The 16,462-nt window shown below is 39.8% G+C and overlaps 1 protein-coding gene across 1 annotated transcript in view; it reads left to right on the top strand.

The window, feature by feature from the left end:
* SOS1 (SOS Ras/Rac guanine nucleotide exchange factor 1) overlaps positions 1 to 13,942 on the top strand; it is a 44,457-nt gene extending 30,515 nt beyond the window's left edge. Inside the window, exons 11-22 of the mRNA XM_033055042.1 lie at positions 3,436 to 3,517; positions 3,745 to 3,867; positions 4,024 to 4,127; positions 5,234 to 5,456; positions 6,124 to 6,243; positions 6,548 to 6,710; positions 7,024 to 7,141; positions 8,388 to 8,560; positions 9,472 to 9,588; positions 9,748 to 10,012; positions 11,039 to 11,157; positions 12,355 to 13,942. Of these exons, the coding sequence (XP_032910933.1) occupies positions 3,436 to 3,517; positions 3,745 to 3,867; positions 4,024 to 4,127; positions 5,234 to 5,456; positions 6,124 to 6,243; positions 6,548 to 6,710; positions 7,024 to 7,141; positions 8,388 to 8,560; positions 9,472 to 9,588; positions 9,748 to 10,012; positions 11,039 to 11,157; positions 12,355 to 12,858 (2,111 nt within the window). The 3' untranslated portion in view covers positions 12,859 to 13,942. The remainder of the gene's footprint in view (positions 1 to 3,435; positions 3,518 to 3,744; positions 3,868 to 4,023; positions 4,128 to 5,233; positions 5,457 to 6,123; positions 6,244 to 6,547; positions 6,711 to 7,023; positions 7,142 to 8,387; positions 8,561 to 9,471; positions 9,589 to 9,747; positions 10,013 to 11,038; positions 11,158 to 12,354) is intronic.
* The last annotated feature ends 2,520 nt before the right edge of the window (positions 13,943 to 16,462 follow it).

Raw genomic sequence — 16,462 nt, 5'->3', positions numbered from 1 at the left:
TTACTCTCCTTTTAACTTTCTTGAATTTTCCTAAGATTTACCAGAAAGCCAAATGCAGTATTGTGCTGGCAGTTTTTACCTGAGCAGTTTTGTACCTGTCTTCATTTTCTTGTAACTTTATAAACGTCTAGCTCTTGGCTTTGAATTTTATAGGTATGATTTATGACATAATTTTATGGTCTTGAAAGTTGAAATCAAACAACTCAGCCTTAGAGAAAGGAAGACACTTTTCTATTTTTATTTATAAATCTAGCATTGTCTTTGCCAAAGAATTAGCAAGAACTATTGTATGAGAAAACTGAGAACGTGGGTACTGAGAGATGGCCTGAAAGACTTTGACCAAATGGATAAAAATCATTGTCTCATAATGTATTTAGCCTGTCTTTGTAGCCTTAAACATCTTAGTGGACATCTTAGTGATGTTGCATTGCTGCATCGTGTATAATTTCTCAACACTCTTATCTTCTGTACCTTCTGTTTTATAATTGGTTATCTGTAAGGAAAAACATCATTGTTCTCACCATTCTGAGCAGTCTTTTCCAGGGCAGCGAAGAATTAAGAGATAGAGTGACTCAACCAAAAATGCTCTGTTGTACAGGAAACATAGTCCATTTGTGATGTAAATCATTCAGGGTTTCGTTGCATCTTGTGAGTAGGGCAGCAACTCTCCAGAGTACCGGGTTGGCTCTTTCACCCATGTCAGCTGAGTTCAAGGCTTCTCCTCCACTTGGAGACCTGGCAAGATGGGTGCTGTGGTGATATGTAACCAAACAGCTACAGACTGTAGAAATGCTTTTCTTGCCCCACACAGGTTTGTGCATGTGTGATGGTAATCTTAGAAGTCTTTATTGGCTTTATGTTCAGATACCAGAACAGCAAGTGTTTACCTTTCTGAGGCAATTTTCCTGAAATTCAGTGTGGCTGGTTATGGCAGCCCTTGATCTGACAGTCTGAAGACAGTATAAAGCTGTGACTTTTCTCTAGGTTTTTATCTTTGTAGGTCAAGTGCTGTAAGAAATAATTACAGATACACTTGCAAAGGTCATACAAATTTGTTGTTGTTCAGTCAGTTGCTGTAGTCAAATCAGGTCTCAATTTTTTGTCATGTATGAAGATCCACACAGTCCACCTCATTTGTAGATATGGGTGTTGGACCTTTTGTTTGTCATCCCACAGCCCCTTGACAAATGACAAACCTTTTTATCAGCCAGAATTTCTCTGCTGTGCACCAGGGACAGGTCTGAGGAAACAATTCTGCTAGGGGTGGGAGGCATCCAGCCACTGCAACAGCTCAGACAGGGAGACAGCCCTGATGGCCACCTGGTCACAAGGTGTGGCAGACTGTCCAAAATATCCTGTGGTGGAGTAGCAAAACAGGGAGAAATCTCTGCGAAAATAGCTTTCCATGTATTTTTACATGAGAGAAGTTTCCCTGCAATTGGAAGTTCAGGTTCTGACCCTCTTTGCATATTCTGGTGGGTTTTCCTTGTTTTAATGTGTTTCTGCATTCATTATCTCCTCTTGCTTGATTCTTGTTTAAAAGCAGCTGGGTTAGGTGGTACCAGCATTTTAAATCATGGCATTTTTTTTATCTATAGGGCAGCACTCTTCTATTTTTAAAGCTTTGATATGTTAAGAGTGCTTGTGCGTCATCATAGTGTCCGTTTCCTTTCTTAAGGAATTCAAGGGTGATTATTTATAAATCCTAGTAGAACAGTTATTGTTCTTTTTTAGCTTTCAAATTGGCTGCACTGAAGAGAGAATTATCACATGAGCAGACATCCTGGCTAACTGGTGTTGTCTGTATTTTTTTAACACTTACTCATATATTGTACACTATTTTGAGTCACAGTCATTGCTAGTAAGATAACAAAGTTAGATTTGACTTTCTGATCTACTTAATTTGAAATTCAATATCTATTGTGGATTTATATGTTGACCCTACCTGTAAATAACAATAGCTACGACTCAGAGCTTGCAGTGATCTGAAAATGTTAATTGCTGTGGAAGCTTTTTTTTCATTTAGACAAAAATCTCTTATTTAGAGTAGATGCTGTTTACAGATTGCAAGCTGTGAAAGCATGCGTTACTGTGCCTCTTTAGCACAGCAGAATTTGTGTATTTTCATGAAGATGATGTGAACAGGGATGACCTTCTTTGTGCAAAAAGTATTGGAGTTCTGCCTTTGAAAATAATTTTGGACTGTACAGTTTCAAGGACTGGTGGGAGAGGGATTATGATCAGAAAAATGGAGTAATGAAGGACATTTGAGAAGCAGAATAACCAATTGTTTAAGAAACCAGAATTATCATGCACTAAAATTGCAAGGAAATGCTGTGTTACATGGCACAGTTAAGGTGTGCAGCACATCACTGTAAATGGTTGCCCAAATGAACAACTCAGTGGGATCTAAGAAAGATAGAATGTTCGTTCTAATGGACAAGATGCTGGTAAAGAGTTAAGGAGGATTCTAAAGCAGCTCTTAAAAATCCCTATTCTAGGAAACAAATCTAATAGGCCATTAGATCAAATAATGCAGCCTTTTTGTCCTACCTGTTACAACCTACAGGAATTCTTGCTTCAAGTCCTGTGAGCTCCTCTTCAACCACTCTGTGCTAGGACAATTCCCAGCTGGGGTTTGGTTTCCAAGTCTGGATATGGTTTTAATATGCAAAACTGTTGCAATCTGCTCATGAATTCTGTTCAGTGATAACAGCGTTAACCTTGTTTCTAGTCAGCTCTGTGCAGTGCCAGTGAGGTGTCACTGCATTTCCTCATATTTGAAAACAAATGGGTTTGCTTTTGTAATTATGAGAGACACTTTGGTTTTCTGTTTGAAGTACTTGATTGTTTTTTAAGGCACATTTTCATATTTTTATTGATTTGTAATTAGTAAATTTAAATGAAGTCAGTTGATTTTCTTGAAGTTAAATTAATATAACCTCTAACATAGCTGTCAGGTGAAAAAATATCTAGGCTACCTGAACCATAACTGGTTGTCAGTTGTGCCAGTTTAGGGGAAATATTCTGCCTTGGAAGAGGCCATTTCTACCCAGTGCAAAGTTACTTGATGTGTTTTTTGAGTGCTTATGTCCCAGTCACTGTCAAAACCAAGGTTGTTTACTCATAAATAAAATCATCTATTCTTTAATTTCAGAGTCATTGGAAAAGAATCCTGTCTTTAAACAATTGAAGGTTGGGGGGGAAAGTCATTGTTGTGAACCTTCAACAGAATGAAAATTGGTTTTAAGTTCTACTTTGTATTGCTATTTTAGGAGGTTTTGAATTGTTACCAAAACCATTTCAGTTTGTGTCATCTTCTCTGTAAAACGATAGGGTGACATCCTTAATTTTAACAGATAATTGAAGTTATTGTAAAGAAAAAGAAAAATCAGGTAATTGCTGACATAAGTGTAAAATTATTCTTTGTCTTAGATCCCAACTTTGTTCGGACTTTTCTCACAACATATAGATCCTTCTGTAGACCTCAAGAGTTGCTGAGTTTGCTAATAGAAAGGTATGCCACTGTTAAAAATACTGTTCTTATGAAGTGCATTTTTTTTCCTTTTTACTTGGAGTGTGTGAGATTCTGGCTTTCCAGTTGGTTTTGAGTCACTTCAAACACCTTTTAAAAAGTTGTCCAATTCAAGGATTGCCAGTAAAATGTACAAGTTTATATCCAGAAGCTTGTGCCCTGACCAGGTGTAAGAGAGGCTTAGTGCTTACACCCATCTTCTGTGCTAGATTTGAAATTCCAGAACCTGAGCCAACGGAAGCCGACCGTATTGCCATGGAGAATGGAGACCAACCCCTCAGTGCAGAACTGAAAAGATTTAGGAAAGAGTACATTCAGCCAGTGCAGCTACGGTGAGTGCTGCATCCCTGTGAGCACCCTGAATTCCTTCTGAAGTGCCAACCTTTGGCTGCACCAACTCTTGGTGCTGCCAGGGCCTTCCTTGCAGCTGCGTTGGTAGGCAAGGTGGGCTGAGCTGTAGAGTGTTTGTTTATTCTTTGCTTCTGCAGAGTATTAAATGTGTGTCGACACTGGGTAGAGCACCATTTCTATGACTTTGAAAGAGATGCTGACCTTCTGAAACGTTTGGAGGAGTTCATTGGAACAGTGAGAGGTATTTGCAGTTTCTAGTGCTGACATTTATCCTAAAGCATCCCTTTTCTAAGATGTGGAATGTGATCAATTTTGTTTCAGGGAAAACAGAATGGATTGCTTATTAAATACTTTATAAAGAGCATGAAATGAACTTTCATTAAGCCCACACTTACTATCATTCAAAATATTATTCAAATATTTTGACACTATTATTCAAAATAACAACTGTTATTTACATAAATTATGAATTTTGTTTTAGAGGGACTGAAATAACGAAAAATAATAAGAATCAAGTAATAATCAGGACAAAATAATTGCTCTGATTGTCATTTTAAACTTTACGCAGGGGTAATTTTTGTAAAAGTTGAATGGTGGAAACCATGATTTCTTTGAAACAAGAGTTTCCAACTACTTCACAGTGGATATTAGAACTATAGGATACCTTGCCATTGTGATTATACAGATTTTTCCTGTTTCCTTTTAAATAAAACCAAGACACAGGAGCAATTTGTAGGAGAAGACTTATGTCAGAGAAGTGCTTAGTGGTTTTTTAGCCGTTAAAAAGAGGGAAGAATGAGGCAGCTAATTCAATGGGTGTTACTGGTAAATTTTCAATGGACATGGTGTGTGAAATTCTTATGGTGTAGAGATAAGGAGGCATTTGGCCTTTCAGTTTTATTCTCAGCTTTGATAGTAAATGTAGTACAGAAAGAAGCTTCTCCCTTGTTATTTTGACTTATCTGAGGTAATCACTAAACCAGGACACACGTGCTCTTCCCCAAACTATAAAGTTCAACGTATTTGCAGAATTACATTTTGGGCCAAACAATGTTTGTTCTCAAAAACACTGTAAACCCAGAAAAGAAAGAAAAACCCCTAATTCAGAGCAGGAATCTAATTTGGGTGTTCTGATTTACACTTGGGCAAACTCACACTCAGCATTGGCTGTTGAGGAATTCTTTCTGTCTTTGAATACTTCTACTCTTGTGTGAGAACTCCAATCCTAAAGAATGTATGATTGCTTTAATTTAGTAGACTTTGGGGTTAAATCCAAAGATCCCTGCATTATACTGATGTCTAAAGAAAAACAGTATTAACTAAGTAGTAATTTTCTCTATGTGCCAGGCAAAGCCATGAAGAAATGGGTTGAATCCATCACAAAGATAATCAACAGGAAAAAACAGGCACAAGCCATAGGGCCAAGCCACAACATCACTTTTGAGAGCCCCCCTCCAGCAATTGAGTGGCACATCAGCAAACCAGGCCACACAGAGACTTTTGACTTGCTCACTTTACATCCCATAGAAATCGCTCGTCAGCTCACTCTACTGGAGTCAGATTTTTACAGGTAACTTTCCTCCACTGAGAAACACGTGGCACAAATCAAAATATTGTCCATGCCTGAAATTGTTTCTGGGGGGCCTCTGATGTGAGCCTCACAGAAATCAAGTGGTGTGTATTAATTTCCATTTTTTGCAGAGGAAGCTCTCTTAAATACAATATTTGTTTTATCCTCCCCAAGTTAATGTGCAAGTGTGTGTGACTGTTGCCAACTGTTAATTGTCTTGTGCTCCAGCTTTCTCTTGGTATTTTCTGAGCAGATCAACCTTTGAGAAGTATGAACAATTATTAAATCAATTTTCTTCACATCCTGATTTGTGTAGCAAAAAATGTGCTGACTGTGTCAGATCTCATCAGCTGTCTGTAAGCAATTATTCAGGCATTGGAAACTCACATTTTGTTACAGTGAATGAGATGGAGATTTCATACTTCATTTATATGAACAGAGGTGGTTAAGAGTCACATAGATTAAGAAATATCTGCAATCTGAAAAAGCAGCATAGCAATACCGGTCATTTAGTCATGAGGGCAGCCTAACATTGTAGAAGGGATACCTTAAGAATTTATTTCTAAACATGAATTCCAAATTCAGTGAAAATCAAGAGGGTTTGGAAAAATAATACCTTCCTTCCTGCTTTTAGTTACATTTTTTGATAAAACATCTACTTTTCCAGAGCTGTGCAGCCATCAGAGCTAGTTGGAAGTGTGTGGACAAAGGAAGATAAAGAAATTAATTCTCCCAACCTTCTCAAAATGATAAGGCATACAACTAACCTAACTCTGTGGTTTGAAAAGTAAGTGACTCTTCTAAATCTGCACCTACTCCATTTACAGTCCATTCACAAGTATACTGTGAAAAATTCTGTTCTGGGAAAATTCCTGTTTTGGTGTTTAGATGCTAAAACTGGTCCCTGTGAGAATTTTAACATAATGGTCTCAAGCTTTTTAATTCTTAGAACATTTTCAAATCTCTAAGACATTTTCAGGATTACCTTGAGTAATTTGATAAAATCGTATTTGTTTGTGTTGAAACTTAATATTTGACTTTAGAAACTCATCAGTGCTTTAATACAAACCCCAATGTTCTTGTGTATTTAGATGCATTGTAGAAACAGAAAACCTAGAGGAGAGAGTAATTGTAGTGAGCCGGATAATTGAGATCCTGCAAGTTTTTCAAGAGCTAAACAACTTCAATGGTGTCCTTGAGATTGTCAGTGCTATGAACTCTGCAGCAGTGTATAGACTGGATCACACATTTGAGGTACAGTGAAATGTTTTCCACTTTTGCTATGGCAGTGTCATGCAGGGTACCTTGGCTACACTGAAAACCTGTCTTGTTAGTAAGCTTGTACTTCCAAAGAGCAAGTAAATCCCCCGAGAAATGAATCAACCAGATTGTAAGAGAGTGGGTTTTCTCCTTGGTTTCAGAAGCAAGAAAGGCATCTCAGGATGGTGGGGCACTGTCCTCTTGGTCCCTGATTCAAGTACCAGTGGGAGACCATTACTCTCTGTACTGTTGTTGGGCCATGCCTTTATCTTTCTTTCCAAACAATCTTCTTAATCTCTCTTTTAAGCAAATTCCAAGTCGCCAGAAGAAGATCTTAGAAGAAGCTTATGAGCTGAGTGAGGACCATTATAAGAAATACTTGGCAAAACTCAGGTCCATTAATCCTCCTTGTGTGCCTTTTTTTGGTGAGTACCTTTGGTTTGGATGAGCTGTGTCCCACATTAACATTTGGAAAGTATTGAGCCAAGGTACTAAACAGAGTATGAACAATAGAAAAAAAAGTCAATTTTAACATGACAGGTGGGCTGAAATTTCAGGTGCTCAGACACAAATATGTGAAAATAACCTAAAATGAATATTCATGGAAGATGCTATTTGCAGTAAAAATAAGTATATATGCAATATTCTATTTCCATATTTGGTGATTTTTACTTTGAGTGTGATTTGAACTGTTACAGCCAGAAATACTCTCAATAGAAGGTGATTGCATTAAAAATATTATTGCCATTGACTGGGAGAGGAAGAAAGATCCTTTTCCTCATCAAGGATTCCAAGAAATACAGCTAGAGCCTCATTTCTAATAAAAGGTCTTATTTCTGTAAAAACAGAGTTGGCAAAGCAAGCATCCTGTTTATCATCAGATTTAACAGTTCTTCTTTGAATTAGATTGCTGAAATTTAGGAAATTGTGATGTTAAGACATGTCACTCCTGTTCTGAAGCAAGCCACTTAAATGTTTGCTGCAGATCAGTTCCAAGTCTGGACAGTGCACTTGTCCAACATAGGCTTCAGGCCAAAACTGAAAGAAAATAGTGTTGATGGCTTTTTTGGCCTTTTACAGATTGGGGAAAGATATACTCCAGAGCTCTGCAAAGAAAGATAAGATCAACTAAGAAACCTTCTGTCCTGCTTCAGAGATGAGTAGAGGTTAGCAGGATCACATGTGAATAGCTTCAGTTATTTCTGTTAAGTCATAATGACAATTCCAGACAACACATGATCTGTGGAGTGGAGAGCACTTTTTGCTTCCTAATCTCCAATTTATTTGATGCAATTATGAAGCCAGGATAAAATCTGAAAATAACTTTTGGAATTTAGCTGGGGTGTCTAATGGAGAAGAGGACTTAAGAGCACTCCTGTTCAGTGTCCGCTTTTAGTGTTCAGTTGTGTGAGTTTCCTAAACCATAGAAAGGTGCACAGGCTTTGGGACTTTGATGCAAAAAGACATCTTTCTGGAAAAGGTATGTTAAAATATTTAAATTGTTGCCCTTACTAGAAGGTGAGGTGCAATTCTCTTACTGTCCCTAACAGAGGAGTTTTCTAAATAATTGCAGTGCACAAATTAAGTTCTTTAAGAATTCCATGTATTCCAGTTGTGACTTCCTCATTGTTTTGTACTCTGTGTTGAAAACCTCTTCTGTGTACTGTTTAGGGATTTACTTAACCAACATTTTGAAAACAGAAGAAGGCAATCCTGAATTCCTCAAGCGACATGGGAAAGACCTGATAAACTTCAGCAAGAGAAGGAAGGTAGCTGAGATAACAGGGGAGATCCAGCAGTACCAGAACCAGCCATATTGTTTAAGAGTGGAATTTGACATCAGGGTAAGTGATTGACATGATTTCCTTCTGTGGTGATTCTGTCATCTGACAGACCATAAGGACAGACTGATTCAGAGATGAGCAGAAGACCTGTCATAAAACCTCTCTTGGGGTCTCACTGTAAGAAAAGGCAGAAAGCTCAATGCTTGCAGTTTCTTGGGATTGTTTCATTTTTTTCTCAGCTGTTGGGACGTTGGTAGATCTTATTGATCAGTGCTAAACGGGAACTGAAACTTGCAGATTCTCATTGTCTTTCACTCAGTTGCAATTATTTGTCCAGTAAGCCCCATTGTCTTTTCCTCCTCTGTTAACACTGCCTTTATGTTCCATGTTTACCTGATAGTACTGTGTCTACATCATGTATTGATGGTGGTGATACTCACATCTTTCTTTCTCCTGGTGGTTGTTCTCCTTGGTCTGAGGTGTTGTCTAAGCAGTGTCCTCTCCGGTTGCTTTCCTTTCTTCCTTTTTTATTTTTTCTTACAATCTTTCGATCTATGTACTTTCAGAGAGTTACAGGACAGGTTATCTTAAGAGATTCTGCGAGGTTTTTTTTTCATAATTTGTTCTCCTCAGGCTTTGACAGAATGCATTGTGAGAGCAGTCTTCTCTGCCTCAGTGTAAAGATGGATTGTTTGCAGCTTCTTCTGAAAGTGTTTGAGCAAACTTGGTCTGATTTTGCACTGCAGAAAGCATTTAGGGTACTTAGACAACTGGTTTTCAGGCCAAGCATAGGAGTAGCAATGTTCAGAAAAGGCCTGGCAGCAAACATATCTAATAGCTTAAGTCTGTCATTACTTCTGACTCCAGCATTTTCTCTCTTCTCTTGAGCAGTTGGAATCATTTGTGCTATAGAAACAAGCAGTATTAAGAAGCATCTTAGCTGACAAGTTGTCTGCCTTCTTGTGTTGCAGAGATTTTTTGAAAACCTGAATCCAATGGGAAACAGCGTGGAGACAGAATTTACAGATTATCTGTTCAACAAGTCACTGGAGATAGAGCCACGGAATGTCAAGCCTCCTCCAAGATTTGTTAGTATTCGCTTTTTGTATTTATTTTTCACAAAGTGCTTACATTTGTCTTTCTTAGATGGCAGAAGTCATTTCAGATCTCTGACTTCATAACTACAAAGTTAAATTTAAGTGATCCCATGGCCTTTCGATTTTGGTTGATATTTCCTGTCCTTTCAGCCCAAGAAGTACAGCTACCCTCTCAAGTCCCCGGGTGTTCGTCCCTCTAATCCAAGGCCAGGTACCATGAGACATCCCACGCCCCTGCAGCAGGAGCCGAGGAAAATCAGCTACAGCCGCATCCCAGAGAGCGAGACGGAAGCCACGACATCGGCCCCAAACTCACCTCGGACCCCGCTAACCCCACCCCCTGCTTCTGCCACCTCCAGCACCACCGACGCCTGCAGCGTCTTCGACTCAGACCCCTCCAGCCCTTTCCACACAAGTAGGTGCTCACAGACAGCACGTGCCAGTCACATTCTGTGATGTTAGGCAGAGGAAATCAGGTGTAGCCTTCTAAAGTTACTGCAAAAGTCATTGCTTTTGTCTCCTTGCAACGTCAAAAACTTTCAGTATTTCTTGCTCCCTTTTTCTTTAAAAAGTTTTTATTTTAAAGGAGAAACTGAAGAGAAATAGGTGTGTTACATAAGGATTCTTACAGGTCTTTGGAGGACCTGTCAAACTGAAGGCAGAGGTAATCTCTAGGGCCCATATATAGCCCAAACCAACTTGTGGGATTTGCTGCCATATGTGTGTGTGTGAATGTATTTGGTGGCTGTCTGATGGTGAACAGTGAGAATAAAAAAGAAATCATTTGTGGGTGCCTTATTCTGCTGCCTGCAATTCAGATCTGATTTCAGTGTGCATGAATGGTTTTCCATCAGAACTTAAAATCAGTATTTGCTTTAAATCCATCAGGACGTATCCACACCTCTTTTTCATCTATCTTTCCCAACATAAAAGGAAACTTGTATTTTATGGTTTCCCCTCAGTATTTAATAATGGATATAGGCTCCTCTCACATATTAAGGTTTTCAGAGGTTACTCCTGTGTTCAGCTGGTTGCCAGAATTGAAATGATTTCCTAAAGGCAGAGCAGCACCATTGCTGAGTGTCCAAGCTAGGTCTTTGGAAAGCCTCTGGAGAAGAAAGGATTTCTTTGTTGTTAGGTCCATCAACTGCAGGTTCAGGATATTGTTTTAGTGATGTTGTGACATAAGATCAAGTTTGTGGTGTGGTTTTGGTCTCAAGGATTACTTAAGAGAGCCCAGGAGCTGATGACCACAGAGATCTTTGCAGCTCAGAAAAAGTTTATCTGGCAGCTGCAAGTTAGAGACTTGTTTAATTGTCTTTATTTACCACTTCCTTGATTCATTATTATGAGCAATTGCTTTATTATTTATGGCACCTCTATTGGCAGCAATACTGAGCCAAAAGTTTATCATTATCAATGTTTTTTTAATGTCCCTTAGGATCTGCTTCTGTGTCATCCATAAACTTTGCCAAAACTTCAGATGATGCTCCTGTCCCTCCTCCTGTCCCTCCACGAAGAAGACCAGAATCTGCCCCAGCTGAATCCTCCCCATCAAAAGTAAGTAAGCAGAAAAAAGATCATTTGTTTTTTTTGGGAGAGTGGGGCAGGTATGATGGAAAAGTAACTCTTAAAGACTCTACAGTTATTTTTTGAAGAACTGTATGTGAAAGAGTAAGCAACCATGGATTTCAAGCCTGCACAACTCTGCCTTGCTATGTCTTGATCTCAAACAAATGAAAACAAATTGGACCTAAATTTAGGGTTAGAAATGTCTCAGCTACTGATGTGCTATGCTCAGGCCCTTGCATTGCCTGTGAGAACTTGAGGCTTCAGGCAGATGTTTCCATCCAGGATTAATTGTTCCAGAGTATCATTTTAGGATATATGAATAACAGTAAGAACTGATGAACAGTAATGATGAAAAGTGCTGTACACAACTCAATTCTCTGGAAGGTTTCACCGGAATATTTGACCCTGATGCTGTGGTGCTCAAGTGCTTGCTTTCCCCTCCTGCTTACCCATCCTGTCTGCCTGCCTGCTTAAGCCATTGCTGCATTTTCCTTTTGCATTTGTCTGGCAACTGGGATCTGATCCAGCCTGTGTTGCAGACTGTGTCAAATTTCACCTGATTTCAGTGGAAGCTCATTTGTGACTTCAGTATTGAAAATCCCACTCAAAATTACTTCAGAGCAGATATGTCTTTGAAGAGAGCTTATAAGTGGCTCTTCAGCGGTTAATTTCAGACTATAGGCAACTGTTTTGTCAGTCAGCAGAATTTAACACATCACCAACGTGATAGGGTGTTGGAGATCAGTTATCCTGTCACTATGGTCTGCAGCTTGGGAACTGTTCACTTCCATAATTTGGACTACTTAATTGCATCTTCTGAGCACAGTTTATATTTTTTCCCTGTTCAGCATCATTGGGTTCCCCTTTTTCTCTTTTTCTTGAAGAAATATCTGGTGTGTTAACCCATTCCAAGTGCTTGTTACTGGGGAGGTGGTAGAAGATATCTAAACCTTCCCAGCAAGCAGACCTGGAACTAGCATGGAAATTGTTGCTTTGACCATTCTTTGCCTTGCCCTTGTCCCTGTCTGTGTGTCATTCCTTCCATCCTTGGCTGTTCACTCATATGTTGCTGCACTCCTGCTAAGAGCAATCTGCAGTGCAGGAGGGGGCTTCTGTTTCACAGCGGGGTCCTGTGCTTCGCTGCCACTCTGGAATCTTACTGACTGAAATGTTTGTGTACCTCAGATCACTTCTGCACACCTGGACAACCCACCAGCAATCCCTCCTAGGCAACCAACCTCTAAAGTGTATTCTCCAAGGTACTCGGTGCCTGATCGGACCTGCATCTCTGACTCCTGTGTTAGCACTGCAAACCCTCCCGAGTTACCACCACGGGAACCTGTGCGAACTCCAGATGTTTTCTCTAGCTCACCACTACACCTCCAGCCTCCACCCCTGGGGAGAAAAAGTGAACTTGGTAACACCTTTTTCCCGAGCAGCCCCTCTCCGTTCACGCCCCCTCCCCCCCAGACACCCTCTCCACATGTAGCACGGAGGCACCTGCCGTCACCGCCTTTAATACCGCAGGACGCGGACCTCCCTTCTGTTGCTGGACCACCCATTCCTCCACGACAAAGCACTTCTCAACATATCCCAAAGCTTCCTCCAAAAACTTACAAAAGGGAGCACACGCACCCGTCGATGCATCGGGATGGGCCGCCCTTGCTGGAGAACGCCCCCTCCTCCTGAACTGTCCCTCGCGCTGGGAGTCGCATTTTCCTGGTGCTATGTCTGTTGCTGGCAATGGATGCACTGAACCTGGTGGTGTCAAGGAGTTGGGATGTGTATGCCAAACACTAAGAACTCTCCAATGCGTTGGAAATGTAGTGTACAGAAATGGAATTTGCAGAGACAGACTTTTAATGGAAAACCCGGTTAACTTGCTATTCTTGTTTTAGTATGCAGGACACTGTTCTAAAGTAATTGGACAGCTGATTGTACCAGAAAACAGTCTGGAGAGACTTCTTTGGCCAATGAGCAGAGACTGTGTTTGTGTAATGATCAATCATGTCCAGTACAGGAAGGAAAAACAGTCTTGTATCCATCAGTTCCATACAGTGGCACAGTTTTCGGAATGAAAACATTATGCACTTTTTTTAAATCTCAAACAGGGAACTTTATATCCTCCTTGATTTTCCTTTGCTTTACTTACTCCCTGCTTTAAAATACCTTCCTAAAATTATGAGAAGGACTGTGAGGAAGATCTGTGGTACCTAACCGAGCTAGAATTAAGGCAAAGCACTGTATTGCGGTCCTGTTTACAAGTTGTTACAATGAGTAGTAGGGGGTACCTAGGCTTCACCAAAGAGGTACTTTATTATTATTTTCTGAAATACTGTGGTGCCAGTTCAAAAATAAATTTTTGCCAGGAAGCATATAATGTCTAATTATTGCTTTCTTTAGATAGAGCTGATGAAAGTCTTACATGATTGAGGTGACAGCGAATTTTTTTTTAAAAGCAGCACTATCATCTGAAGCAAATATACTACATTTAGAAGACTGTTAATCTCTGCTAGGTTATGTCATGTTCTTTTTAAGGTTTACTGATAATCCATTTCATGGCTAGTAGCTATTCTTTTTCAGTCATGCCATGAAAACAGTCACTTGTCAACTTCCATAGCTATTGTCATGTTTTACTAACAGTAGATTAATCAGCATACATAGGATTGCCTTGCAGTTGCATAAATCGTGTGTATATAGTGAATGTTGCATAAATATACTTGCAGATTGTTTTTAATTTAATTGAAATAAAGATAAAGATATGTTTGGCTGACATATGTTAAATTATTACATGGACAAATATTCAACTTAGTTTTTCAGTTAAGCACTGAGGGGGATAAAAGCCCATCTTGTGGTACATATTTTTCCCAGTTCAGTGTATGTATTTTAGTAATAAGAGACTAAAGAGATGTTTTTGACAGGTTACAAAATAATAATTCAGTGATATTTGAGAGGCTGGGTTACTCGCAATGTGAATTATTATACCTTATGAAATGTTTCCCGTGTCCTGTATGACACATGTTAGAAAAAAATCAAACTTTTATTAATCTTTACAGTGGCCAAAATACACATGACAAAACAGGTATGTTGTAAGTATTCTGACATGGTTTATCCATAAACCTGCATGCTGCTCTTTGACTCCAGACCAGACTGGGACAGTAATGGATGACAGTTGCTGAAGAAAAGGAGCTCTGTAATGTCCTCTGCAGTAGGTATGTGAAGCATAAAGTGTCTAAAGTAAAATTCCCTCACATTTCCCCTTTGGAAGAAGAACACATCTCAGGATCTTTGAAAGCTGTGTGTCTTAAAGATGGTGTCAGTTGAATGATGGCAGAAATCACCTTTTTTAATGCTTTCGGCAGTGCCATTGGTCAGGGTCTTCTGTCCTTTAGTGTGGTTGTTAAATTTGGAAAGCATTTCAACAGGAATGGCATTTTTCACCACAGTCAGATCTTGAAATTATCACTTGTATTCCTTCTTAGATGTTTTTAACAATGTTGTTTTGAAACATTTTTTCTGGCAGAAGAAAAACAACATGAAGATCTCAAAACCTTGGCTTCAGAGGACAACACTATGTGGGAGCTTTATAGGAACTTAAGCCACAGGACGTATAGTTTAGGTTATGGGTTCTTTGGATGAAAACACCATGATGAACATACTGTTGGCAGTGTTACCTAAATTGTGATCTCCTCGGTGGGTTACCAGGAAAACTCCATAAATTGAGACTTTCTGATCTGTATTTCCTCTTCAGCACACCTATCTGTTGTGCAGCCAAGGCAGAGCAGGCCACCCAGTGGTCAGGTTGCTCAGTCAGGAGAGACCTCGCATGGCTCCTGCTAATCAGCAGGTTTCCTGAATGTCAGTAGTTTTCTGCTTTCCTTTGTGAAATGGGGAATGCTGTTCCCGGTTTGTGGTTGAGGATAAAAGTGCTTTCTTGGTGAGATACTTGGACAACAGGTGACAATGGTCACTGTGCAAGAACCTAAAGTAAACATTTTTTGGAGCCCAGTGCACACAAATCATGGGATTCACTCAGCTGCGAACAGGAAGGACAGGATCAGAATCAAGCCTGTAGCATTTAGGAGTTGAATGCAACTGCTTAGCCACTGGTTTGTGTCATGGCAGCTCTGTGTTAATAATTTCTGATCTAGAATGGCTTATTCCTTGGATCATGTTTGCATTAGTGACAATACTTTTCACATAGAAAAATCATTTTAGTGATGTTCTCTGTTTCCTTGGTAAAATGACCCTGATTTGGTCTGGTGTGGCCTGGGGTGATAATGTGACCTGGACAATTAAATGTGCTCATGTAGAGCCTGGAGACTTGCTGTATTTCTGTAGAGAGCTGATACATGGCTAAAGTCAGCCAAAACCACTGCAGACTGTGTAGGCAGGGTTATGTAACAGAACTTCATAGGCTTATAAGAAAGATGGGGACAACCTTTTTGGCAGGGTGTCTTGCAATAGGACAGAGAGTAATGGCTTTAAACTAAAGGAGGGTAGATTCAGATCAAGTATAAAGAAGAAGTTTTTTACAATGGGTGTGGTGAACCTCTGGAACAGGTAGCCCAGAGGTGGAAGATGCCCCATCCCTGGCAGCATTCAAGGTCAGGCTGGAAGAGCTCTGAGCTCTAGGTGAAGATGTCCCTGCTCGTTGCAGGGGGTTGGACTAGATGGCCTTTAAAGGTTCCTTTCCAACCCAGACTGTTGCATGATTCTGTGGTGATGTTGCAGGTGCTGAGTATTTGCTTCTGTTCACTGCTGTGTGGAAAGTCACTGTTATGCTGTGTGGTGACCCCATGGTGACGCTTCATTGTCATGGCATTCAGCAGCCCCTGCAGCAAACTTGTCTTCTAATGGGGAATATTGTCTTCCTTCAGGGTTAGTACCGTGGAAGCACTGGAGTGCTCCATCCTCATTTTCCAGTGTGGGCTACCCTGCTGCTCTAATATGCCTCTCTTAAATCAGGGAAGGAGAAGTCTGTCTCAGGAATAGCATGCTAATACACTGGATTTAGATCCTTCAAGTTTTAGAGTGACATTGTGGATTATTTAATTATTTTTGTGTGAGTTTTAAATTAGATTTTCCCAGTGATATCACCGGAGGTACCACTGCTGAACCTAGTAGATTATTGTGCTTCATGGCAAAGATTGTTGAATTGTCATTTCTAAACCCCAACAATGCATAGGTGAAGTCTTTGTTCAGGAGAGAAACCTGTGGCCTCATACAGGTATAAAACCAAAAATGCTCTTAACTTACTTGCAAATTCCATTCCTTATTTTCCATTTAAAAA

The sequence above is a fragment of the Catharus ustulatus genome, chromosome 3 (assembly GCF_009819885.2).
Source record: "Catharus ustulatus isolate bCatUst1 chromosome 3, bCatUst1.pri.v2, whole genome shotgun sequence".
NCBI classification, from domain to species: Eukaryota; Metazoa; Chordata; class Aves; order Passeriformes; family Turdidae; genus Catharus; species Catharus ustulatus.
This window is presented reverse-complemented; position numbering and strand designations above follow the sequence as displayed.